The 27,850-nt window shown below is 37.4% G+C and overlaps 1 protein-coding gene across 1 annotated transcript; it reads left to right on the top strand.

Annotated features, from left to right (window-relative positions):
* Positions 1-212: 212 nt before the first annotated feature.
* LOC307025484 (fibroblast growth factor receptor 1-A-like) lies at positions 213-27,850 on the top strand. The gene is made up of 17 exons (XM_079660204.1): positions 213-411; positions 11,052-11,168; positions 15,013-15,114; positions 15,587-15,759; positions 16,035-16,158; positions 16,708-16,898; positions 17,706-17,850; positions 18,183-18,373; positions 19,118-19,251; positions 20,172-20,293; positions 20,408-20,518; positions 20,979-21,169; positions 23,617-23,739; positions 25,213-25,283; positions 25,765-25,902; positions 26,154-26,259; positions 26,882-27,850. The coding sequence occupies exons 2-17, from the start codon at positions 11,069-11,071 to the stop codon at positions 26,954-26,956; spliced, it is 2,097 nt and encodes a 698-aa protein (XP_079516330.1). The 5' UTR covers positions 213-411; positions 11,052-11,068; the 3' UTR covers positions 26,957-27,850.

The following is a 27,850-nucleotide window of genomic DNA, read 5'->3' as shown; positions in this document are numbered from 1 at the left end:
CACACACACACACACACACACACACACACACACACACACACACACACACACACACACACACACACACACACACACACACACACAGCATTGCAACACTCGGAAAATGGAGTCAATGAATACATGGCACCGGGTCGTTAATGGGGGGGGGGGGGGGGGGGGGGGCGGGGGAGTGTGTGTGTGTGTGTGTGTGTGTGTGTGTGTGTGTGTGTGTGTGTGTGAGCAGAAGGAAACTCCCCCTGAAGGCGGTGCTCCTCCCGGACTGAGCACCGAGAAACATCCCGACAATGAGCCCAGCTTTCCCACGTTTTCTCTCCTCACACACACACTCACACTCTGGGTCATTAACGGACACACACACTAATGAGGATTAATCCGGAAACTACCTGAGACTCTGCAGCTCGGATCTAACAGGTAAATAATGTGATTTTTCTGCACGATTCTGGATCTGGAAACTTCTTTGTTTGTGTGTTTTCTCTCCGGGAACTCACACACACTGGATCGTTAAGAGACATACTACACACACTAATGAGGATTTAAGCTGTGATTCTGCAGCTCGGATATAACACACACACACTCCGGTAAAAACTCGGTAAAATGTGACTTTCTGCAGGATTTTCTCCGTAAACGTGTGCGCGTGATTGCTCTGTATGGGAATGTGTGTGTGTATATGTTATCCAGATGTAGAACAGGCATTTAGACTCTAGAAAATCTGTGTGCAAATACGCGATTTCTCTACATTACGATTAGCCTACGTACTTGATTTAGAAGCTGCAAGAAAGAACCTGCATTGTTTGTGTAAAGTATTTACTAGCTTAAGTAACTAAATGCCAAGTAAGGGTAGAACATATTTATTTTAAATACTTTGAGCACTATAAACTAGTCCTGCTTTGTTTGGGTAAAACTCTACGGAAAGGGATTAGGGCCATATGTGAGGGTTTTTTTAGAGTTCCGAAAAAAAGTGGGAATTCTGAGATTTTGACTTTTTCCTCAGAACTAAAATACAATCACTTTTGGTCAAATCTAATCTGACCCTAATCCTCTTTAATCTGTATTGTTAGTAAAATGCAGAAAATCTGATGTTTGGCAGTTTAATGTTCACCAAAACTTATTTTTTAAAAACTAAAACTAAACAAAAGTGGAGCTAGTAAAGAAACACTGCACTTTAAAATACTCCATTTCAAGTATAAGTACTTCAATTAAAGTTCTGTTTTGGTGAAAGTATTCAAAGTAAAGCTACATAATGCGGAACATGTCCCGTGTTAGAAGTTATCTCAAAATACTTAATTAAAGGGATTGTTAAAAGTCCTTAAAATTCACACGATAAAATAAGTCCTGCATTGTTTTGGTAAAAGTCTGTAGTGTTAGTAAAATACAGAGGTGTAAAGTACCTAAGTACATTTACTCAAGTACTGTACTTAAGTACAATTGTAGGGTACTTGTACTTTACCTGAGTATTTCCATTGTATGCTATATTGTATTTCTACTCCGCTACATGTATTTAATATCTTTAGTTGCTTTACAGATTTTGATTAATTAACTCTGTAAAGTAACTCGCCACCAGAGTTATAGAAGGGAAGTTAAAGTGCCCTTTAAAATACTAAATTACAAGTAAAAGTATTGAATTTAAGTTGTTGTTTGGGTAAAAGTACAAAACTACTTTGAGCTAAATGCAGAAGTGAAGCTATATGATGCAGACATGTCGGGGAGTTTCTTTTATGACAAAACATTGGATGTTATAAAGTGATCAGATGTAGGTCACTCTCTCAGCAGCGCAGTTAATAATACTTTTATAGTGTATGGTTTCTGTAGCAGTGATTTCATAAAACTCTGATCAAATCATCAGGAGGGAATCTGACTCACTTCAACACGCCTCAAAGCGAGGTATCAGTAGTGGTGTCAACATCACTGTGTGTGTGTGTGTGTGTGTGTGTGTGTGTGTGTGTGTGTGTGTGTGTGTGTGTGTGTGTGTGTGTGTGTGTGTGTGTGTGTGTGTGTGTGTGTGTGTGTGTGTGTGTGTGTGTGTGTGTGTGTGTGTGTGTGTGTGTGTGTGTGTGTGTGTGTGTGTGTGTGTGTGTGTGTGTGTGTGATTCTGAGATTCTGAGATTCTGCTGACTGTCGCCCTGCTGCAGAATCTGAAGTGTAGGTGAGGTTTCAGTGGAAAGGATGAACGGAAGTTATTAAAAAATCTGATTTGTTTTGAGATTTAAAGAGTCCTCTCCTGCTGATGTTCAGGTGTATATCAGTATGTAGTGTCTCTACTTTAAAGAGTCCTCTCCTGCTGATGTTCAGGTGTATATCAGTATGTAGTGTCTCTACTTTAAAGAGTCCTCTCCTGCTGATGTTCAGGTGTATATCAGTATGTAGTGTCTCTACTTTAAAGAGTCCTCTCCTGCTGATGTTCAGGTGTATATCAGTATGTAGTGTCTCTACTTTAAAGAGTCCTCTCTTGCTGACGTTCAGGTGTATATCAGTATGTAGTGTCTCTACTTTAAAGAGTCCTCTCCTGCTGATGTTCAGGTGTATATCAGTATGTAGTGTCTCTACTTTAAAGAGTCCTCTCTTGCTGATGTTCAGGTGTATATCAGTATGTAGTGTCTCTACTTTAAAGAGTCCTCTCCTGCTGATGTTCAGGTGTATATCAGTATGTAGTGTCTCTACTTTAAAGAGTCCTCTCTTGCTGATGTTCAGGTGTATATCAGTATGTAGTGTCTCTACTTTAAAGAGTCCTCTCTTGCTGATGTTCAGGTGTATATCAGTATGTAGTGTCTCTACTTTAAAGAGTCCTCTCCTGCTGATGTTCAGGTGTATATCAGTATGTAGTGTCTCTACTTTAAAGAGTCCTCTCCTGCTGATGTTCAGGTGTATATCAGTATGTAGTGTCTCTACTTTAAAGAGTCCTCTCCTGCTGATGTTCAGGTGTATATCAGTATGTAGTGTCTCTACTTTAAAGAGTCCTCCCCTGCTGATGTTCAGGTGTATATCAGTATGTAGTGTCTCTACTTTAAAGAGTCCTCCCCTGCTGAAGTTCAGGTATATATCAGTATGTAGTGTCTCTACTTTAAAGAGTCCTCTCCTGCTGATGTTCAGGTATATATCAGTATGTAGTGTCTCTACTTTAAAGAGTCCTCTCCTGCTGATGTTCAGGTGTATATCAGTATGTAGTGTCTCTACTTTAAAGAGTCCTCCCCTGCTGATGTTCAGGTGTATATCAGTATGTAGTGTCTCTACTTTAAAGAGTCCTCTCCTGCTGATGTTCAGGTGTATATCAGTATGTAGTGTCTCTACTTTAAAGAGTCCTCTCCTGCTGATGTTCAGGTGTATATCAGTATGTAGTGTCTCTACTTTAAAGAGTCCTCTCCTGCTGATGTTCAGGTGTATATCAGTATGTAGTGTCTCTACTTTAAAGAGTCCTCTCCTGCTGATGTTCAGGTGTATATCAGTATGTCGTGTCTCTACTTTAAAGAGTCCTCTCCTGCTGATGTTCAGGTGTATATCAGTATGTAGTGTCTCTACTTTAAAGAGTCCTCTCCTGCTGATGTTCAGGTGTATATCAGTATGTAGTGTCTCTACTTTAAAGAGTCCTCTCCTGCTGATGTTCAGGTGTATATCAGTATGTAGTGTCTCTACTCTAAAGAGTCCTCTCCTGCTGATGTTCAGGTGTATATCAGTATGTAGTGTCTCTACTTTAAAGAGTCCTCTCCTGCTGATGTTCAGGTGTATATCAGTATGTAGTGTCTCTACTTTAAAGAGTCCTCTCCTGATGATGTTCAGGTGTATATCAGTATGTAGTGTCTCTACTTTAAAGAGTCCTCTCCTGCTGATGTTCAGGTGTATATCAGTATGTAGTGTATCTACTTTAAAGAGTCCTCTCCTGCTGATGTTCAGGTGTATATCAGTATGTAGTGTCTCTACTTTAAAGAGTCCTCTCCTGCTGATGTTCAGGTGTATATCAGTATGTAGTGTCTCTACTTTAAAGAGTCCTCTCCTGCTGATGTTCAGGTGTGTATCAGTATGTAGTGTCTCTACTTTAAAGAGTCCTCTCCTGCTGATGTTCAGGTGTATAACAGTATGTAGTGTCTCTACTTTAAAGAGTCCTCTCTTGCTGATGTTCAGGTGTATATCAGTATGTAGTGTCTCTACTTTAAAGAGTCCTCTCCTGCTGATGTTCAGGTGTATAACAGTATGTAGTGTCTCTACTTTAAAGAGTCCCCTCCTGCTGATGTTCAGGTGTATATCAGTATGTAGTGTCTCTACTTTAAAGAGTTCTCTCCTGCTGATGTTCAGGTGTATATCAGTATGTAGTGTCTCTACTTTAAAGAGTCCTCTCTCCTGCTGATGTTCGTGTGTGTGTGTGTGTGTGTGTGTGTGTGTGTGTGTGTGTGTGTGTGTGTGTGTGTGTGTGTGTGTGTGTGTGTGTGTGTGTGTGTGTGTGTGTGTGTGTGTGTGTGTGTGTGTGTGTGTGTGTGTGTGTGTGTGTGTGTGTGTGTGTGTGTGTGTGTGTGTGTGTGTGTGTGTGTGTGTGTGTGTGTGTGTGTGTGTGTGTGTGTGTGTGTGTGTGTGTGTGTGTGTGTGTGTGTGTGTGTGTGATGTATTAATTATGCTCTGAACCACAAACACATGCTTCACACATGAAGTATTCATCTTTTATGATGATGATCAATGTCCTCTCAAACAGCTCCAGTAACCGTGAGCCAGGCTGAACATATTCTGCTTTAATTAGTTTTCTGCAGGATTGTAGACGATTTTCACCTTTTATAATGTCATGGTATGTTTGCTTTATAAAATGTCATAAAAAGGATAAGATGTCGAGCCTGATGTCTTTAAATCTCTTTTGTATCAGTCTGAAACCCCGAAAAATACTCACTTTCACATGATATACGGAGAAGAAAAGCAAGAGATTTGAATATATTCATTTCTGGTTTACTACTTTTAACTGCACTGCTTTTAGTTAATTTAATTTAATGCAAAAATTATAAAAATCCTCAGTTTCAAACTTCTTTAATATGAACTCTTAGCTGCGTTTTGTTTATTTAACTAAATTAGAAATATAAATCTGTCCCTCTGGACTCACATTTGTCTTGATTTTCTAACATTTAAAGTAAATTAATAACAGATATTTTCTGCAGAATAATTGCTCTGTCAGACGGGCGTAAGAGCATTTGGTAAAAAACACTTAAACCTTAAACCAATGTTTTTATTGCATGTTCTCTCAAGCCGAGCTAATGTGTTCAGCAGAGGACCGATCACACCTGCATGCTGACACAGGCAGCAAATGGTGTGTGTGTGTGTGTGTGTGTGTGTGTGTGTGTGTGTGTGTGTGTGTGTGTGTGTGTGTGTGTGTGTGTGTGTGTGTGTGTGTGTGTGTGTGTGTGTGTGTGTGTGTGTGTGTGTGTGTGTGTGTGTGTGTGTGTGTGTGTGTGTGTGTGTGTGTGTGTGTGTGTGTGTGTGTGTGTGTGTGTGTGTGTGTGTGTGTGTGTGTGTGTGTGTGTGGTTAACAGATATTTAGTGGTGACAGGATCTCTCGGGGTATCGGGGGTTCATGTCTCTCGGTGTCCTCACACTCTGGGTGAGAAACAGCTGCACAGGTGTGATGCATGCTGGGAGAAAACACTCCAGGGTGCAGTGTGTTTTTCTGTGGTTCTGGACCATGTGTGGGAAGTAGTGGAGTACAAATACTTTGTTACTGTACTCTACTCAAGCACATTTTTCTGGTATCAGTACTTTACTCCACTACTTATTTTTCTGATCACTTTTTACTTTGACTTCTAACATGTTGAACTCAAATACCTGTACTTTCTACTTCTTACATGTTGAACTCAAATACCTGTACTTTCTACTTCTTACATGTTGAACTCAAATACCTGTACTTTCTACTTCTTACATGTTGAACTCAAATACTTGTACTTTCTACTTCTTACATGTTGAACTCAAATACTTGTACTTTCTACTTCTTACATGTTGAACTCAAATACCTGTACTTTCTACTTCTTACATGTTGAACTCAAATACATGTACTTTCTACTTCTTACATGTTGAACTCAAATACCTGTACTTTCTACTTCTTACATGTTGAACTCAAATACTTGTACTTTCTACTTCTTACATGTTGAACTCAAATACTTGTACTTTCTACTTCTTACATGTTGAACTCAAATACCTGTACTTTCTACTTCTTACATGTTGAACTCAAATACATGTACTTTCTACTTCTTACATGTTGAACTCAAATACCTGTACTTTCTACTTCTTACATGTTGAACTCAAATACTTGTACTTTCTACTTCTTACATGTTGAACTCAAATACTTGTACTTTCTACTTCTTACATGTTGAACTCAAATACCTGTACTTTCTACTTCTTACATGTTGAACTCAAATACCTGTACTTTCTACTTCTTACATGTTGAACCCAAATACCTGTACTTTCTACTTCTTACATGTTGAACTCAAATACCTGTACTTTCTACTTCTTACATGTTGAACTCAAATACTTGTACTTTCTACTTCTTACATGTTGAACTCAAATACTTGTACTTTCTACTTCTTACATGTTGAACTCAAATACCTGTACTTTCTACTTCTCACATGTTGAACTCAAATACCTGTACTTTCTACTTCTTACATGTTGAACTCAAATACTTGTACTTTCTACTTCTTACATGTTGAACTCAAATACTTGTACTTTCTACTTCTTACATGTTGAACTCAAATACCTGTACTTTCTACTTCTTACATGTTGAACTCAAATACATGTACTTTCTACTTCTTACATGTTGAACTCAAATACTTGTACTTTCTACTTCTTACATGTTGAACTCAAATACATGTACTTTCTACTTCTTACATGTTGAACTCAAATACCTGTACTTTCTACTTCTTACATGTTGAACTCAAATACTTGTACTTTCTACTTCTCACATGTTGAACTCAAATACTTGTACTTTCTACTTCTCACATGTTGAACTCAAATACTTGTACTTTCTACTTCTTACATGTTGAACACAAATACCTGTACTTTCTACTTCTCACATGTTGAACTCAAATACTTGTACTTTCTACTTCTCACATGTTGAACTCAAATACTTGTACTTTCTACTTCTTACATGTTGAACACAAATACCTGTACTTTCTACTTCTCACATGTTGAACACAAATACCTGTACTTTCTACTTCTCACATGTTGAACTCAAATACTTGTACTTTCTACTTCTTACATGTTGAACTCAAATACCTGTACTTTCTACTTCTTACATGTTGAACACAAATACCTGTACTTTCTACTTCTCACATGTTGAACTCAAATACTTGTACTTTCTACTTCTTACATGTTGAACTCAAATACCTGTACTTTCTACTTCTTACATGTTGAACACAAATACCTGTACTTTCTACTTCTCACATGTTGAACTCAAATACCTGTACTTTCTACTTCTTACATGTTGAACTCAAATACTTGTACTTTCTACTTCTCACATGTTGAACTCAAATACCTGTACTTTCTACTTCTTACATGTTGAACTCAAATACTTGTACTTTCTACTTCTTACATGTTGAACTCAAATACATGTACTTTCTACTTCTTACATGTTGAACTCAAATACTTGTACTTTCTACTTCTTACATGTTGAACTCAAATACCTGTACTTTCTACTTCTCACATGTTGAACTCAAATACCTGTACTTTCTACTTCTTACATGTTGAACTCAAATACTTGTACTTTCTACTTCTTACATGTTGAACTCAAATACATGTACTTTCTACTTCTTACATGTTGAACTCAAATACTTGTACTTTCTACTTCTTACATGTTGAACTCAAATACCTGTACTTTCTACTTCTTACATGTTGAACTCAAATACCTGTACTTTCTACTTCTTACATGTTGAACTCAAATACCTGTACTTTCTACTTCTTACATGTTGAACTCAAATACCTGTACTTTCTACTTCTTACATGTTGAACTCAAATACTTGTACTTTCTACTTCTTACATGTTGAACTCAAATACCTGTACTTTCTACTTCTTACATGTTGAACTCAAATACCTGTACTTTCTACTTCTTACATGTTGAACTCAAATACCTGTACTTTCTACTTCTTACATGTTGAACTCAAATACCTGTACTTTCTACTTCTTACATGTTGAACTCAAATACCTGTACTTTCTACTTCTTACATGTTGAACTCAAATACCTGTACTTTCTACTTCTTACATGTTGAACTCAAATACCTGTACTTTCTACTTCTTACATGTTGAACACAAATACCTGTACTTTCTACTTCTTACATGTTGAACTCAAATACCTGTACTTTCTACTTCTTACATGTTGAACTCAAATACTTGTACTTTCTACTTCTTACATGTTGAACTCAAATACTTGTACTTTCTACTTCTTACATGTTGAACTCAAATACCTGTACTTTCTACTTCTTACATGTTGAACTCAAATACATGTACTTTCTACTTCTTACATGTTGAACTCAAATACTTGTACTTTCTACTTCTTACATGTTGAACTCAAATACATGTACTTTCTACTTCTTACATGTTGAACTCAAATACATGTACTTTCTACTTCTTACATGTTGAACTCAAATACCTGTACTTTCTACTTCTTACATGTTGAACACAAATACCTGTACTTTCTACTTCTTACATGTTGAACTCAAATACCTGTACTTTCTACTTCTTACATGTTGAACTCAAATACATGTACTTTCTACTTCTTACATGTTGAACTCAAATACTTGTACTTTCTACTTCTTACATGTTGAACTCAAATACATGTACTTTCTACTTCTTACATGTTGAACTCAAATACATGTACTTTCTACTTCTTACATGTTGAACTCAAATACCTGTACTTTCTACTTCTTACATGTTGAACACAAATACCTGTACTTTCTACTTCTTACATGTTGAACACAAATACCTGTACTTTCTACTTCTCACATGTTGAACTCAAATACCTGTACTTTCTACTTCTTACATGTTGAACACAAATACCTGTACTTTCTACTTCTTACATGTTGAACACAAATACCTGTACTTTCTACTTCTTACATGTTGAACTCAAATACCTGTACTTTCTACTTCTTACATGTTGAACTCAAATACCTGTACTTTCTACTTCTTACATGTTGAACTCAAATACCTGTACTTTCTACTTCTTACATGTTGAACTCAAATACCTGTACTTTCTACTTCTTACATGTTGAACACAAATACCTGTACTTTCTACTTCTTACATGTTGAACACAAATACCTGTACTTTCTACTTCTTACATGTTGAACTCAAATACCTGTACTTTCTACTTCTTACATGTTGAACTCAAATACCTGTACTTTCTACTTCTTACATGTTGAACTCAAATACCTGTACTTTCTACTTCTTACATGTTGAACTCAAATACCTGTACTTTCTACTTCTCACATGTTGAACTCAAATACCTGTACTTTCTACTTCTCACATGTTGAACTCAAATACCTGTACTTTCTACTTCTTACATGTTGAACTCAAATACCTGTACTTTCTACTTCTTACATGTTGAACTCAAATACTTGTACTTTCTACTTCTTACATGTTGAACTCAAATACTTGTACTTTCTACTTCTTACATGTTGAACTCAAATACCTGTACTTTCTACTTCTTACATGTTGAACTCAAATACATGTACTTTCTACTTCTTACATGTTGAACTCAAATACTTGTACTTTCTACTTCTTACATGTTGAACTCAAATACATGTACTTTCTACTTCTTACATGTTGAACTCAAATACTTGTACTTTCTACTTCTTACATGTTGAACTCAAATACCTGTACTTTCTACTTCTTACATGTTGAACACAAATACCTGTACTTTCTACTTCTTACATGTTGAACTCAAATACCTGTACTTTCTACTTCTTACATGTTGAACTCAAATACCTGTACTTTCTACTTCTCACATGTTGAACTCAAATACCTGTACTTTCTACTTCTTACATGTTGAACTCAAATACCTGTACTTTCTACTTCTTACATGTTGAACTCAAATACCTGTACTTTCTACTTCTTACATGTTGAACTCAAATACCTGTACTTTCTACTTCTCACATGTTGAACTCAAATACCTGTACTTTCTACTTCTTACATGTTGAACTCAAATACCTGTACTTTCTACTTCTCACATGTTGAACTCAAATACCTGTACTTTCTACTTCTTACATGTTGAACTCAAATACCTGTACTTTCTACTTCTTACATGTTGAACTCAAATACCTGTACTTTCTACTTCTTACATGTTGAACTCAAATACCTGTACTTTCTACTTCTTACTCTTTGAACTCAAATACCTGTACTTTCTACTTCTTACTCTTTGAACTCAAATACCTGTACTTTCTACTTCTGACATGTTGAACTCAAATACCTGTACTTTCTACTTCTTACATGTTGAACTCAAATACCTGTACTTTCTACTTCTTACATGTTGAACTCAAATACCTGTACTTTCTACTTCTTACATGTTGAACTCAAATACCTGTACTTTCTACTTCTCACATGTTGAACACAAATACCTGTACTTTCTACTTCTCTCATTTTCCAAACAGGCTGGTTCCTTTAGTCTGAATGTGTGTTTGGTGGCGTGATCATTATTATTTAGAGTCATTGCGTGCCTGTTGATTTGAACACGATCCGTGTATCCATCATTTCCTGGTCTTCTCTAAAGAAGAGGGACCAATGGAAACGTTGTCATGTTGCCGTTGTTCACCATGGAAACATTCATTAGCTAACAATGACATTATTGTTCTATTAATATAAAGGGAGGTCAGGTACTCTTTAAAACAGCTGCTAGTTATGGGTACTTTTTACTGAAGTACATTTCAAAGCCTCTTTACTTTGACTTGAGTAAAGAAGTTTAGTCAGTACTTCTACTTTCACCAGAGTATTTTTAAACATGAGTATCTCTACTTCTACTTGAGTACAGGATGTGTGTACGTACGTTTGCCATCTCTGACCGTGTGTGTATGTGTGTAGTGTGTGTTTCTAACGTTGTCTCTCTCTGCAGTGTTATTCGCTGTGAGGATGTCTTCGTCTCGCTGCTTCTCTCTGCTCCTACTTCTCCTGATGCTGATGAAGACTCCAAACACCGAGAGTAGACCGACAACTGAGGATACCGACACAGGTAACACGCCTAAAGAAACATGTCAAATGGGGTTTCTGAGGCTTAGATATAGATCAGAGGCCTGTGCTACGAAGCTGGTTCAACCTCACCTGGATATGTTTGAGTTAGCCGGTTGGTCTAATCCAAAACATACGCGCTCTCGCTAAACGGTCCTACGACGCGGGTTATCAAGTGGATCGCTCAAGCCAGCCGTGTCCTATCTAGTTAGGAGCGTTCACATGAAAGGGGTGGTATCTGGAGCATTCGACCAATCACAAACATGGAGAAGCGTACTGACAGCGCAGCGTCATACTTCCTGAATGAAAAGTTAACTATAATATTAGACATATGAAGAAGTTAAACTTTAAACATCCATGACTTAAACACTTGATCCAGGATCAAAGCCACATAGCTGCACCTGCAAGGTGAATACAGCTGGTAACAGAACAAGTGTTTGAATGCGTACATGAACAGGTTTATGATATCACTGCCCCGTCTAAGACACCATCTGACTTTCATTACATTTGACTCGAGTGTTTCCTCAACTTAATGTGTTGCTTCAAATAATCCTTCTGCATCCAGTATGTGACACTGTGAGTGTTGCACGGCCAGATACGGCTCAGCTGACTCAGATAAGGAGATGATACATTATGATGTGATATGCCGCGGACTGTACTTAATGTTACTCTGATCCGGTTACTTATGTTGTGGCAGATATTTAAGTAAGCTTTCTTAACGCTAATGTTCTAATAGTCAGATTGCTCTGAAGATGGGAGGTGATATTCTATTCATGTTCACGTTCACACAGTCGGTGATTTTTGCTGGCCGTCTTTTCTGCAACGGCAGCTTTTCTGTATTTCCTTTCTCCTGTAATATGACTTGATCGCTTTAAACTCTGCACGCTGAGCTCTGATTGGTCAGCAGGCAGTGCTTTCACTGAGTTGAGCTCTTAGCCTGCAACCTAACCTGCTCCGGGGCAGGTTAGCCGCTCAGCATCAGTTACCATGGAGATCTAGCCTGCTAAAAAGAGAACCAGCTTCGTAGGACCGGAAACCCAGAGTTTACCTGAAGTTAGCCGCTAAGAGAACATCCTGCTTCGTAGGACAGGCCTCCGACCTGCGTTGGATACCCACACACTAGTGGAAAAAGTACTCTGATCCTTTTAAAGTCAAAGTACAAATACTACGGTCTTAAAATACTTTATAACAAGAAAAAAGTCCTGAATTCAGAATGTCAGCTAACCAATCAGAGCAGACTGGGCTCTGGTTTCAGACAGAGGGTGAAAAGAGGTGCTGCAGCACAGGCAGTCACTACATACTAAAAAAAATAAAGAAAAATAAAGAGCTTTTTGAGCATTAAAGCAAACTTGTGTGTGTGTGTGTGTGTGTGTGTGTGTGTGTGTGTGTGTGTGTGTGTGTGTGTGTGTGTGTGTGTGTGTGTGTGTGTGTGTGTGTGTGTGTGTGTGTGTGTGTGTGTGTGTGTGTGTGTGTGTGTGTGTGTGTGTGTGTGTGTGTGTGTGTGTGTGTGTGTGTGTGTGTGTGTGTGTGTGTGTGTGTGTGTGTGTGTGTGTGTGTGTGTGTGTGTGTGTGTGTGTGTGTGTGTGTGTGTGTGTGTGTGTGTGTGTGTGTTCCCAGCTGCAGTCTCAGTTCTACACTTGTGTGTATTACATAACAGCGTATCAAACTTTCCAATGAGACAGTTTCTTAAACAGGAAAATTACTCCAATTTCTTTTTTAAAGGTTTGGCTGGTTTTGGGTTTTGCCACATCTTAAACCGGTTAGGGTAATTTTTTTTGTTGTTTCTGGGTGTAACTGAGGCTGTGTGTGTGTGTGTGTGTGTGTGTGTGTGTGTGTGTGTGTGTGTGTGTGTGTGTGTGTGTGTGTGTGTGTGTGTGTGTGTGTGTGTGTGTGTGTGTGTGTGTGTGTGTGTGTGTGTGTGTGTGTGTGTGTGTGTGTGTGTGTGTGTGTGTGTGTGTGTGTGTGTGTGTGTGTGTGTGTGTGTGTGTGTGTGTGTGTGTGTGTGTGTGTGTGTGTGTCCAGTGCAGAGAGTAACACAGGAACACAGTGTTCATGGTAACACAAAAAAACTTGAGAAAGCATTCACCCCCGTCTGCTCAGTATGTGTGTGGGCAAAAATGAAATATATCAGAAAACTCGAACATTTTAGACGCTAAAAACTGCATGTTTCCTTAAGAAGTCTCTTTTCTAAGTAATTAGCTATTTATTTTCCATCGTCAAGTCATCACTGCAGCTTTTGCATCATCAGGATTTAGAAACAAAGCAACAAATAAAATAACTTTTAGCTGTAATGCTTTCTGAGACACAAGGAAAGTTTCCTACAATGGAGAGAAAGTAATTACGATTATTTTAACGTGTGTGTGTGTGTGTGTGTGTGTGTGTGTGTGTGTGTGTGTGTGTGTGTGTGTGTGTGTGTGTGTGTGTGTGTGTGTGTGTGTGTGTGTGTGTGTGTGTGTGTGTGTGTGTGTGTGTGTGTGTGTGTGTGTGTGTGTGTGTGTGTGTGTGTGTGTGTGTGTGTGTGTGTGTGTGTGTGTGTGTGTGTGTGTCAAGGACAAACAATAGGAAAAAGCAGAACAAGAATATTTGAGGCTAAAACTGGCATTTCTGACATTTGTCCATTTAAAAAAACACTTTTAACGGTTTCTATTTATTAGTTTCTATGTTGCTGAGTTATCTCTGCAGTGTTATAATAAAGGTGCATAATCAGGATTGAGAAATAAAGCAACAAATAAAATAACTTGGGACAAAATAAACGTCCTACGATAGTTAGAAATGAAGGAAGATTACTTTACCTTTCCTCATTTATTCAGTGTGTCCTGCAAGTGTGTGTGTGCATGCATATACCGTGTGTGTGTGTGTGTGCATGCATATACCGTGTGTGTGTGTGTGTGTGTGTTTTGTGCCAACCATCTGGTCTGCAGCTGACTGCGAGTCTCTGTGATTCTGTTGTTTTTGGCGCCTGTAAAGTCTTGTTTTCCTCTCCGTCAGGAACATCACATTTTGCCTCTTTTTTCTCTGCGGTTTCTTCATAAACAAAACCTGCTTTCAATTTCCCTCTCATTCTCTCAAAATTAAGTGTTTCAAAACCAAAAACTGTCTTAAATGTTCCTGTAAGTGCCGTGAACCCGGCCCTGTCTAACGATGCTTTTTATAAACGGTTTGATGTGTTGAGCAGAAGCTGCACTTTTTACCATAATCTGTATTTTCAGCCACACAACAGAAGGTTTCCCAGAGATTCAGCTTTAGCAACGAGTCTCTCTGGGCTGTTTTTCTATGTTTACCTTCACCAGAAACAGAGGATTAAAGTGGGGGAGGGGTGTGTACTTCACTGTTTTTGCTGAAGTGAGGCTGACTTCTTTTCCTAACCAAAGAGTTAAATCTTTAAAAGGTTAAAGGAGCCCTATTTCGCTCATTTTCAGGTTGATATTAGTATTTCGTGTCTCTAATGTTCAAAAAGCTCTTTATTTTTCTCATACTGCCTTTTCTCCCTCTGTCTCAAATTATTCTGGGTAAACCAGTATAATCAGAAAAGGGTAAATGCATTATTTTAAGTAACAGAGTTGTCTGCAAACAGGTAAACGTTGATGAAAACTCAAACTGGTATGCATACTCTGAACCTGTTGTTTAAAGAATGATCCTAAAACCTTAATTATATATAATTATAATAATTCTGAGGGTTTGAAATTGTCTGATTGCAAGAAAAAGGGCAAAATGTCCTATTTTTGTAAATGTCCTCACTTCGAAGGTCTAACAAATGATTGGTCCCCACAAAGATAGTCAAACAAGTACACACATAAACTAGCAAAGCTTTGTGAGCAGCTTTTAAACATTTTTACTTCTTTCTGTAGCCGACGCAGTAAAATCCTCTGAAGACGAAGAAGACGATGAGTCATCCTCAGAGGAAAATAAACTGTCCAATGAGCTGTCAACGAGTAACGAGAAGCTCCAAAGTAAGACTAAAACTTCACGTCTCTTTTTCTCAGTTTTAAATGATTGCAAAGTGAATATCTTTGGCAAAACAAGACATCTGGCACCCAGTTTAAGGAAAATAATCAGCAGATACATTGATGGTGATATTTGTCTTTTCTTGAGTATACATAAATGTATATTTACATTTCTGCTTTCATTTTTTTATGTATTTTCTGCTTTTATTCAGTTGTTAACTATGAGCCTTAATGATAATAAAATAGTGTATAAGATATTAGATTGCCATGAATGTAGCAAATTGCTAATCCTACAATTCCCTTTTTGATCTTCAATTAAGGACTCATAAACAATTATTAATTTCCCATGAACAATTATCATAATCCTAATTCCATTCTTCTCAAACTGTAAGTCTTGGTTTCTCTTTCCGCTGCCTTGTTTTGTTTTTTAAAAATGACTGGTGGTCCCGATGTTTACCCCGCTGTGTTTCCTCGTTAGCGTTAGCGCCGCAGTGGGTGATGCCGGACAAAATGGAGAAGCAGCTTCACGCCGTTCCCGCCAGCAGAACGGTGAAGTTTCGCTGCCAGGCCACCGGGAGCCCGGTCCCCACGCTGCGCTGGTACAAGAACGGGAGAGTGTTCAGAAAGGACCAACGGATCGGAGGCTACAAGGTAAGGGTGTAAAAAATCCCGCGGTGATTACTGACATCAAGAAAATACTTTTTTACATTCCAAGTTTTCTGATATGTTCAAAGAATATCATTTTTACTTAAAATTAGATTTGAAAGATTAACCGGTTATAGGAAAGCTTCTGATAGATGCTCTCTTGATTTACCGAGGGATGAATTGCCTCTTGTTTCATCTTACATCTTAATTGATGGTTCTTTTTTTAAATATGCAAATTAGGCATTATCTAATGGGTGTTATCTATGTCTTTTATTTTTCAGATCAGAGACCACATGTGGACTTTAATAATGGAGTCGGTGGTGCCATCCGATAAAGGGAACTACACCTGTGTGGTGGAGAATGAACACGGGAGCATCAAACACACCTACCTGCTGGACGTAGTTGGTGAGAAAACTGACATTTACGCCCAGGAGAGTGTGTGTAATATTAATGTGTGTTTCTACGACTCCTCCACACTGTCTGCTTTTAAAGCACCTCTTAAAACCCACCTCTTCTCCTTAGCGGTTTGACATCTTGTAGATCGTTGCCTTTATTGCTTTTTAATTGTCTATTGTTTTTACTTGTTTTATGGTGTGTGAGCTGAGCTGTGTGATTTTTGTATGTTTTGTTTGTTTATTTATTTGACTGTACAGCACTGGTCTGGAGGTTTTAAAGTGCTTTATAAATAAGAATAGAATAGAATCCTTTATGGTCATTATACAGGTACAATGAGATGAGTAGAGCTACTCCTGCCATCAAAAACAAACATTCAGGAGAACACAACATACAAACAACAAGCATTCATACAGTTAGAGTGCAGGAATATATCTGTTTAAGTAAAATAAATACTTTTGAATGTGTATAAAATATATACATATATATATTGTGTCAGTGCAAGCTGGAGTAAAGTGCAAGCTGTATTGTATTGTTTATTTATTCCTCTTTTTATTTCAGAGCGTTCTCCTCACAGACCCATCCTGCAGGCGGGTCTCCCGGCCAATCAGACGGCGGTCGTGGGTCGAGACGTGGTGTTCGTGTGCCGCGTGTTCAGCGACCCGCAGCCTCACATCCAGTGGCTCAAACACATCACCATCAACGGCAGCAGAGAGGCGCCCGACGGACATCCATACGTCCACGTACTCAAGGTGGGAAACTTGTGGTCCTCACGCAGATATATAAACAAGTACAGTCACACTAGCAGCGAGCCGCTTTTTAAAAATGTGTACTACTAAACACTTTTTGCACTCAAAAACTGACAAAAGGGGGTTATGTTAAAAGTAGCATAACAGGTCACATATTCATTGTACTCAGTTTTAAAAAAAATACTTGTTGGACATCCATACGTCCTCGTACTCATGATCTGAAACTTGTATCCCCATAAAGATATATAAACAAGTACAGAGTCACACTAACAGTGAGCCGCTTTAAAACAATGTGTACTACTAAACACAGAAAAACACTCAATAACTGACAGTAGGGGGTTACGATAAAAGTAGCATGAAATATATTCATATGAATCAGTTTAGAAATAAATAATTGTCGGACAACCATACGTCCTCGTACTCAAGGTCTGAAACTCGTGTCCCCACACAGATAGATAAACAAGTACACAGTCACACTAGCAGTTAGCTGCTTTAAAAAAAATACTCAAAAACTGACATTAGGGGGTTATGATAAAAGTAGCATAACATTGCACTCAGTTTAACAAAAAATACTTGTCTTTATATCTTATTTAATGTTAAATGTGTTTTTTTGACCTTTTCTTACAACTTAATGTCTAGTTGTTTCTGTTTGCATTTCTTTTATGTCTAAAATGTATCTGGTAATACACTTGATTCTTAATCTGATTCCAAAATTGAAAATACTCAAGCAAAGTACAAGTATATTGAAATGCTAGGAAATCTACCTATATTTAATTTTTGTTTTCCATCTCATTTGTGTGTTTGCTGCAGACTGCGGGTCTGAACATGACGGATAAAGAGATGGAGGTTCTGACTCTGAGGAACGTGAGTCTTAATGATTCAGGAGAATACACGTGTTTAGCTGGAAACTCCATCGGCGTCTCGCATCACTCCGCCTGGCTCAGTGTCACTGACGGTAAGCACTCAAAGAATTTAATGTGCCGATTGTAAGGTTTGAAAATCCGTTTCTTAAAATCAACAGAAACGTGAGTGCAAACATTTCTTAGTTTGAGTTTGTGCTTAGAATAACTTTGCTTCTAAAGTGCAAGAGCAACAAAACTTTTTACAATATAGGAAACAGGGGGAGCATAACATTTAAAAAGTGTTTTAATAACTATGAATGCTTTAAAAAACACTGAACTTTAATGGCATTATAAAAGTTAACTTTATGTAAGAAAAGGGTTTAACTCTTTTTAACTCAATACAAAGAGTTTAAAACCTTTTGATTTGATGATGTTTTTCTCTCAGAGCTCCCCCCCACCCCGCTGCCCTCGCAGACGTACCTGGAGATCTTCATCTACTGCCTCGGCTTCTTCATCATCATTATCCTCATCGCCACCGCCGTCATCTGCAGACTCTGCTGGGCGCCGAAGAAAAACCACTTCCACCATCAGCTGGCCGTCCAGAAGTTAGCGAAGAGCATCCCTCTGAGGAGACAGGTAACACCGCCATCTTTGTTCACTTTTCACCTTCCTGTTTCTATTGCTGAATACACAGAGCTGCAGGGATGCTGTTTGTCTGGGTTGGACCCTGAATCTAAGAATTCTGAGGATTTAAGAAATAATTGGAAGCAAAAATTCTGTGAAAAAGTATAAATTATGTGAGAAAAAAGTAAACATTTGGTAAAAAATAAAATTTTCAGAAAAAGTAAAAATTCTTAAGAAAAAGTGAAATTTGGGAAAAAGTCAAAATTCTTAGAAAATGTGAAGTTCTTAAGAAAATGTTACAATTCTGAGAAAATGTTGAGAAAAAGTCAAATTTCTATGAAAAAGTCAAATTTCTGATAAAAAATAAATAATTAAGTGAAAATTCAAATTCTAACAAAAGTCCCAAATTCTGAGGAAAAAGTCAAATTTCTAATAAAAAAAGTTAAAATTATGATTAAAAAAAGAGAAGAAAAACAATTTATAGGAAAAAAGTGAATATTCTTATTAAACATTCCAATAAAAAGGTAACATTTCTAATAAAGTCAAATTCTGAGATTTCTTTTTACAATTCTGCAAAAGTCAAATAAAGTGTTTCTGTATTTCTCCCCAGGTGTCGGTGGACTCCTAACTTTCTAAACATTTACTCTATTTGTCTCTTATTTGAACTCATTTTAAAATGGCGTAGCTGTCATGAAACCTAATTCCCCAGGATAAATATTATATAATATAAAGAAGTATTTCTGTATTCGTCCCCAGGTGTCGGTGGACTCCTCGTCAGGTCTGTGTTTGATACGTTCGTCTCGTCTCTCGAGCGCCGCGACCTCCAGCCTCACCGGAGTCTCAGAGTACGAGCTGCCCTACGACCCCGCATGGGAACTTCCTCGAGAGCGGTGCGTGATTATCTATTATACCTGAAGTCTATTCAAGATTCAAAGATTCAAAGGTTGTATCGTCAGATGCTCAGCAGCTTCAGAGTAGAAATGGCAATGAAGTTCTCCTGGCCTGAGCTCCTCCAACAATGCAACATATATAATAAAATGCAAAAATACAAAGTAGTGCAAGAAGTCTATATACATGTCAACAGAATATGAAATGTACAAGAACAGAATATGAAATTAAATAATGTAAATTAAGAGACAATTAAATACGGTTTATTGCAGTTATACCTATTATACCCGATCTATTGTACCTGATAAAATACACTGTATTTACTCATTGTCCTAAGTGTCTTTTTTTAATTTATTTTTTTTGCTATTAAGGTTATTTGGTACATTTACATTTGGTGTAAATATTGTCTTTGTTAGAAAAAAGTAAACAATTCTGAGAAAAATATCAAAATTCTGAGAAAAAACTCAAAGTTCTAAGAAAAAGTGGCAGGGATAGACAGAGTATTTTTACTAATCTGTGAAGTGTGTGTGTAAACATTTCCTAAAGATGATGAGGACAAAGAGTATATAAAAACATATATAAATAAAAATTGTGTGGAAAAAGTAAAAAATTCTCAGTAAAAGTGAGAGAAAAATCTGAACTTTGAGAATAAATCTTAATTTGAAGACAAAATTCTGAGAAAAAAGTGCCTGTGATAGACATAGAGTATTTGTACTAATCTTTAGTGTGTGTGTGTGTGTGTGTGTGTGTGTGTGTGTGTGTGTGTGTGTGTGTGTGTGTGTGTGTGTGTGTGTGTGTGTGTGTGTGTGTGTGTGTGTGTGTGTGTGTGTGTGTGTGTGTGTGTGTGTGTGTGTGTGTGTGTGTGTGTGTGTGTGTGTGTGTGTGTGTGTGTGTGTGTGTGTGTGTGTGTGTGTGTCCTCAGACTGACGCTGGGGAAGCCTCTGGGCGAGGGATGTTTCGGGCAGGTGGTTCTGGCCGAGGCGGTCGGGATCGATAAGAACAAACCGACCCGCCTCACTAAAGTCGCCGTGAAGATGCTCAAAGGTGAGGCTGCTTTAATGAATTCATGATAAATCTGCAGAGAGTGGAAACCGTGAGGAAGACATCTTATTTCTTTAAGATTTGTTTTAATGTTTTTTTTTGTTTGCCGTGGTGCAGCGGACGCCACGGAGAAGGATCTGTCCGACCTGATCTCTGAGATGGAGATGATGAAGATGATCGGGAAACACAAAAACATCATCAACCTGCTGGGAGCGTGCACACAGGACGGTGTGTGTGTGTGTGTGTGTGTGTGTGTGTGTGTGTGTGTGTGTGTGTGTGTGTGTGTGTGTGTGTGTGTGTGTGTGTGTGTGTGTGTGTGTGTGTGTGTGTGTGTGTGTGTGTGTGTGTGTGTGTGTGTGTGTGTGTGTGTGTGTGTGTGTGTGTGTGTGTGTGTGTGTGTGTGTGTGTGTGTGTGTGTGTGTGTGTGTGTGTGTGAAAAAAGAGATAAACAGAAGTGGGAAGAAGAAAATGATTAAAAGTCTATAACCAAATAAATAATTAAATATTACAAATGAATAATTAAAATAAATTATGTGAAGTCTAACACTAAAATAAATGTTTGATAGTTCTGCAAAAAAAAAACAGGATTAATGAAACAAAGTCGCTGAATGCTCCACAGAAGCTAAAGATGCTAACCCCTCTTCCTCTTCCTCCTCCTCCTCTTCCTCTTCCTCCTCCTCTTCTTCAGGGTCTCTGTACGTTGTGGTAGAGTTTGCCTCTCAGGGGAACCTCCGGGAGGTCCTGAGGTCTCGTCGCCCCCCTGGTCTGGAGTACTGGAGCGACTCCCAGCAGGAGGCCATGGACCGGCTGGAGGTCAGGGAGCTGGTCTCTGCTGCGTACCAGGTGTCCAGAGGGATGGACTACCTCGCCTCCAGGAAGGTAAACTATACGGTTGAAAATGTCAAAATTATGTGAAAAAAGTTAGAAAATAAAAAAAATCCAAGATAAAAGTAAAAATTATGAAAAAGAGGGCAATTGACCTTTCGCAAAGCCACGCCCCCCCTTGGTTACTGTTGCTAGTCCGACAAGCTGAGAGCCAGATGCGTTAAACAAAGCCATAATGGAGGGTCTCCGTAACGTCGGAGTCGCCTTAACAGACTCATTTTGGAGCAATAACGCAGCAATATCCTCCAGGTCCCGACAAAAGGGGCTACAATACGCTATGGAGGGTTATATCCACAGTATGAACATTAGAAAAGAGGGAGGCACAACATCAATAGAGGCACTTGCATACAGGTCGCAGTGCAAGAGTGAAAAACCACATGAGCTGTATGTCAAATTCGACGGAATTATTATTATTATTTTTGGAATAAAACAATACAATCACAAGAGGCATTAAATGTTGTAGTTTGTCTAAAGTGAACTACCGTTTCCTTGGTGGCTTTCTGCATCCACCTTGTTGTTCCTTTGTGGGGGTCGGGGTGCCCACTTGTGCAGCAGGATTAGGGAAGTCGGCAGTAGGCTTTCCATTAACAAAATGCTACAAAGATTAAAGCAAAATATAAATGAATGATTGCCTGTTGGCTTTCTTGTTTGTACTTTGACCACAGGTAGACTAATAACGGAGCTCAGCTGTTCAGACATTATTATGCATCAAGTGATATACATCACTAGAAGCACACAGCTTACAGCTGTAATCGTGTGACTTTAGCTAACGTTAGTTAGTGAAATTAGTTAATTAAATTAGTGAATTTGTGAATGTAATCTTTGCTAGCTAGCTAGCTAGCTACGTTAGCACGTATTTACCTTGGAGCAAACGTATTTGTGTTTGTTGATATTCGCCATATTCAGCTGGGCATGGGGCCTGCCGCATTTCTTTATCCACTGGCGGCATCTCTCCTCTCGGGTTTTGGGTTTAGGAAACGGGTAAAATATCACACCCCCCCCCCCACCCCCCCTCTAAGCTTATGGGATATCTGCTATCCGATTTGCAAAGACCATAAGCACAACGCTTCACCATTTTCGCAATGAATTTGAACGCTAAGCTTGTCGGACTTCCACAGGGAGCCGCGCACGTGATCGAATATGATTGGACAACGGGCATTTAGGGGCGTGGCTTTGCGAAAGGTCAATTTGTGAAAAAAGTAAGAATTATAAGAAAAAGTACATTTTGTGAAAAAAGTCAAATTCTAAGAAAAAGTAAAAATTCTGAGAAAAAGTAAAACATTCGGAGAAAAAGTAGTTTCTCAGAAAAAGGAGAAATTCTGAAAAAAGTAAAAATTCTAAGAAAAAGTAAAAATTCTGAGAAAAAGTAAAAATTCTAAGAAAAAGTAAAAATTCTCAGAAAAAGTACATTTTGTGAAAAAAGTCAAATTCTAAGAAAAAGGATACATTCTGGGAAAAATTTAAAAATTCTGAGAAAAAGTAAAACATTCGGAGAAAAAGTAGTTTCTCAGAAAAAGGAGAAATTCTGAAAAAAGTAAAAATTCTAAGAAAAAGTAAAAATTCTGAGAAAAAGTAAAAATTCTAAGAAAAAGTAAGAATTATAAGAAAAAGTACATTTTGTGAAAAAAGTCAAATTCTAAGAAAAAGTAAAAATTCTGAGAAAAAGTAAAACATTCGGAGAAAAAGTAGTTTCTCAGAAAAAGGAGAAATTCTGAAAAAAGTAAAAATTCTAAGAAAAAGTAAAAATTCTGAGAAAAAGTAAAAATTCTAAGAAAAAGTAAAAATTCTCAGAAAAAGTACATTTTGTGAAAAAAGTCAAATTCTAAGAAAAAGGATACATTCTGGGAAAAATTTAAAAATGATAAGAAAAAGTAAAAAATTCTGATATAAAGTAAATTTGTGAAAAAAGTCTAAATTATGAGAAAAAAACGAACTTTGTAAAAAGACAAAGTCAAGATTCTGAAAAAAAGTCAAAATTGAGGAAAAAATGAATTTTTGTCAAAATGTCCTCTACGGCAGGTGTCAAACTCAATTTCACCGCATTATGGTTGCACTCAAAGGGCCGGTTGTAAATTTAAGATTATAAAAACATAAACATTATCGCATTGGATTATTATTGGATATATCGGGTCATAACTGAATAATTAACTACGTCTGAAAGCAGAAGCCTGGGGCAAATCATTTCAAGTCTCTTCATTGCACATGTCACAAAATGAGATGCATTGTGGGAGATGTAGTTTTGTGGCAACATGCTTCTGTAAAGCGGCATGTACCGATAAATAATAATAAACCTATTATATTCTTTCAGAGCTCTTGCGGGGCCACACACAACGGATCAAAACATACATTTCTGCACCAGATCTTGATATGTGGTGGAAACTGATTTACTCGATTATTATTAATAATTATTTGATGTTAATTTCCCCCCCCCCCCCCCTCAGTGTATCCACAGAGATTTGGCAGCGAGGAACGTTCTGGTGACCGAAGACAACGTGATGAAGATCGCTGACTTCGGTTTGGCTCGAGACGTTCATCACATCGATTACTACAAGAAGACCACCAACGTGAGGACGAATAATACTTTTAATACAAATGGAAAACGCATTTTTCTTTTTATATTTCTTTCATAAAATCTAAGAATTCTTAGATATTAAGAAAAAATTACTTTCTCTCACTTTTACATTTTTTATCTCAATTTGACCTTTTGGGTTGAATTCTGTCAAAATTCAGAGAAAAGATTATTGGGTGATTAAAATCGAAATTATGTGGAAAAAGTCAAAGTCTAAGAAAAAATGAGCACCAACGTGAGGACGAATGAACGCTTTGGATATAAAAATGTTTATGGTTTGCATATATTTTTTGTACCATATTTGGTAGCACTTTACAATAAGACTACCCGTATAAAGGGTTTACGAATAGTTAATTAATGAATTAGGTTGTGAACACTTTATAAATTATTAATAAGCTTTTATAAGACATGAGATAAACAGGGCAACTGTGACCGGGTGCTTGCCAAATAGTGAGCCCACATGTAGCTTACTGCTGAGCCTTATATTGGCTACCTAGCTTACTTCGTCTCCTTCATCAGCTAGCATCCTTGGTATCTGTTGTTCAGCGAGTTGATTCTCGCGAAGTAGCCAACATAAGGCTTAGTCCTCTTGCCAAATAGTGAGCCCACATGTATCTGTACTGCTGAGCCTTATATTGGCTACCTAGCTTACTTCGTCTCCTTCATCAGCCAGCATCCTTGGTATCTGTTGCTCACCCAGTTGATTCTCGCTAAGTAGCCAACATAAGGCTTAGTCCTCTTGCCAAATAGTGAGCCCACATGTAGCTTACTGCTGAGCCTTATATTGGCTACCTAGCTTACTTCGTCTCCTTCATCAGCTAGCATCCTTGGTATCTGTTGCTCACCGAGTTGATTCTCGCTAAGTAGCCAACATAAGGCTTAGTCCTCTTGCCAAATAGTGAGCCCACATGTAGCTTACTGCTGAGCCTTATATTGGCTACCTAGCTTACTTCGTCTCCTTCATCAGCTAGCATCCTTGGTATCTGTTGCTCACCGAGTTGATTCTCGCTAAGTAGCCAACATAAGGCTTAGTCCTCTTGCCAAATAGTGAGCCCACATGTAGCTTACTGCTGAGCCTTATATTGGCTCCCTAGCTTACTTCGTCTCCTTCATCAGCCAGCATCCTTGGTATCTGTTGTTCACCGAGTTGATTCTCGCTAAGTAGCCAACATAAGGCTTAGTCCTCTTGCCAAATAGTGAGCCTGCGTTGGCGTATGAGAACTCTGTTAGAACTGGTTTATAGATGGTTCTTAATTATTAATAAAGTGATTACAACCTAATTATCAACTCTTTATGAATCCTTTTATAAGGGTAGTCTTATTATAAAGTGGTTCCTGATATTTTAATATTTTTTTAAAAAGTCACGATTTTGAGAAAGAAATATAAATGGAAAAGTGATTTTATTTTTCTATTTCTTTTTTTCTTAGATGTTAAGAAATGTTCTTATATTGTGTATTATTTCCTGCAGGGCCGTCTGCCGGTGAAGTGGATGGCTCCAGAGGCTCTGTTCGATCGGATCTACACACACCAGAGCGACGTGTGAGTTAAAGATTCATCTTTATAACTTTAAAGGAGGCCTTTATCTGAATAACTAAAAGAGTTAATAATAATAATAATAATAATAATAATAATAATAATAATAATAATAATAATAATAATAATACATGACACTTATATTTTTTAACCCTAACCGCTTTCCTAAAAACTCAAGAAATATGATAATAAAATAAAAAACTTAAATTAAAGTATGATATAAATAAATGAATAATCAAAACAACTTTAATATAATAAAGCAATATATTAAAAATAGTTTCAAGTAAATTAAATTAAGCAAAAATGAAAGAAAGATTTCTTTAAAAAACAATTTAACTTCAATTAAATTAATTAATAAAATTATATTAAAAGAATCCAAGGCCGCTGAAAATGTAGGTTCTGACAGCTTTCCTCTCCGAGTGAAAAATACTTCAGTTTGCTCGATTGGTTTTATTTTCTCCATATCTGAATGTTTTCTGTGCTGCAGGTGGTCCTTCGGGGTCCTGCTGTGGGAGATCTTCACCCTCGGGGGGTCTCCGTACCCCGGGGTCCCTGTGGAGGAACTCTTTAAACTGCTGAAAGAGGGCCATCGCATGGAGAAACCCTCCGCCTGCCCCCAGGAGCTGTGAGTGTATAAATATATAAAAAATACCCAAACATTTAGCTGAGTGGCCCGGACCCCCTTCCTTTAAACAGAAACACAGATTATTAGGGGTTTATTCTAGTTTAGAAAAGTGCATTTTACATTCCAAACGACAACAGTGTCCCATATACAAAAGACAACACGTAGATCCTGTGCATTTGTGTTTTAAATGTACCTGAAACTGTTATACTGTTTATATAATCCAGCTGTTTGCTTGTTGTGTGTGTTTCCAGGTATCGGATGATGAGAGACTGCTGGCACGCCGTCCCCGCTCGCAGACCCACTTTCTCTCAGCTGGTGGACGATTTAGACCGAACACTTTCCCTCATGGCCAACCAGGTAATAACAGCACAAACAGCTGTTTTAAAGTAAAAATAACATAAAAGAAAAATGTTGCGAAAAGTCAAATTCAGAGAAAAATTGGAAAAGTGAAAATATAATTATATTTCTTTCTTAAAATCTAAGAACTCTGACTTTTTTCTTTTTTTTTACCCAGAATTGTTAGATGTTAAGAAAAAAATATTTTTCTCACTTTTCATTTTTTTGTAAAAAAGTCAAAATTCTGAGAAAAAATTGATTAGGTTGAAAACTATTTGAAAAAAGGTGAAAATACGAAGTAAAAAGTCAAGAAAAGAAATCTAAATTTTATAAAAAACGAATTTTGTGAAAAAAGTCAAATGTCTGGGGAAAAATTAAAAAGTGAAAAGATTTATTATATTTCTTTCTTAGAATTCTGACTATGTTCTTAAATGTTATGAACAAAACAGAATAAAAAAAATAGTATTCGAAATTCAACATTTTGTGAATAAAGTCCAAATTCTCAGAAAAAAAGAAATGGAATTTGTTACAAAAAAAAGTTATATTTCTTTCTTGAGATCTAAGAATCCTGACTGTTTTCTCTTACATTTCTAGTAAAAAGTCCCGTTTCTTGTTAATTCTTAACTGTGCTGTTTCCCTGCAGGATTACCTGGAGCTGGCGTCTCCTCTCGTCCAGCTCTCCTCCGTCAGCTCCTCTCTCTCCTGCAGCTCCTCGTGAGCCTTCTGGGAATTTCTTCCTTCCTTCGTCCCGTTTCCTCTCGAGGTTTCACTGCAGCTTCCTGATGTGAAACACAGCTGGACTGAGGGATGGAACCACTGCTGCTGAAACATGTTTATAATAATAACGTTCTCAGTGTGAATAGTGTACATATTATTTTGTTATTGCGAATACAAGGATGAAGACAGAACTGGATTCATAGGAAATGAAATGTAAAGCGAGAAATACTTACTAAATGAGGAACAAAATACAGAAGATGTGGAAAGGGAAGTTATTCACAATAACAAGCATTAAGAAAAAGGGGCAACAAATGTAGTAGCATTACAAACTAGTCATTAAAAAGCTAAGAAAACACAAGCTTTAAAAGGAAATACGTCAGGTATGAAATATAATAATTAAAGTTACAGTGAAGAGTAACATATGAATATAATTGTTTTTGTTAAAAAGGATAGGATTCAGTTTTAATGTAAAATAAACTGTATTTGTTTCTTTGCCTTTTCTAGATATATTCAGTATAAAAACTATTTTTCCATGTTTAGTTTTAACTTTGAAGACAAGAAACAGGCCTTCATGGTTTGTAATGTAGCAGACGTTTTATACACACAACTAAATGTGTACATATATCTATACATTAGTTAAAATAATACATTTAAATGTACTTTTTACTCGTCTACCATCTGCCTCCTTAGATGTATTTCTTTGTGCATTCTTTTATTAATTTATTTTGTACCAATATTTATGTATTTCTCCACACCTGTTGCCAAAGAAGATGTCCGCCAGTGTTCAACATTGCACTTATCCAGCTGAGTACAGCCTGCCATTTACAGAAAACGCTTCGAGTCGAATGTGTACAGTAACTGATTAACAACAGTATTAAAACTTTTTTTGAATTTA

This window comes from Notothenia rossii, assembly GCF_949606895.1.
Source record: "Notothenia rossii genome assembly, chromosome: 11".
Taxonomy (NCBI): Eukaryota; Metazoa; Chordata; class Actinopteri; order Perciformes; family Nototheniidae; genus Notothenia; species Notothenia rossii.
Note: the sequence above shows the minus strand (reverse complement) of the source record. Positions and strands in the feature narration are given on the sequence as shown.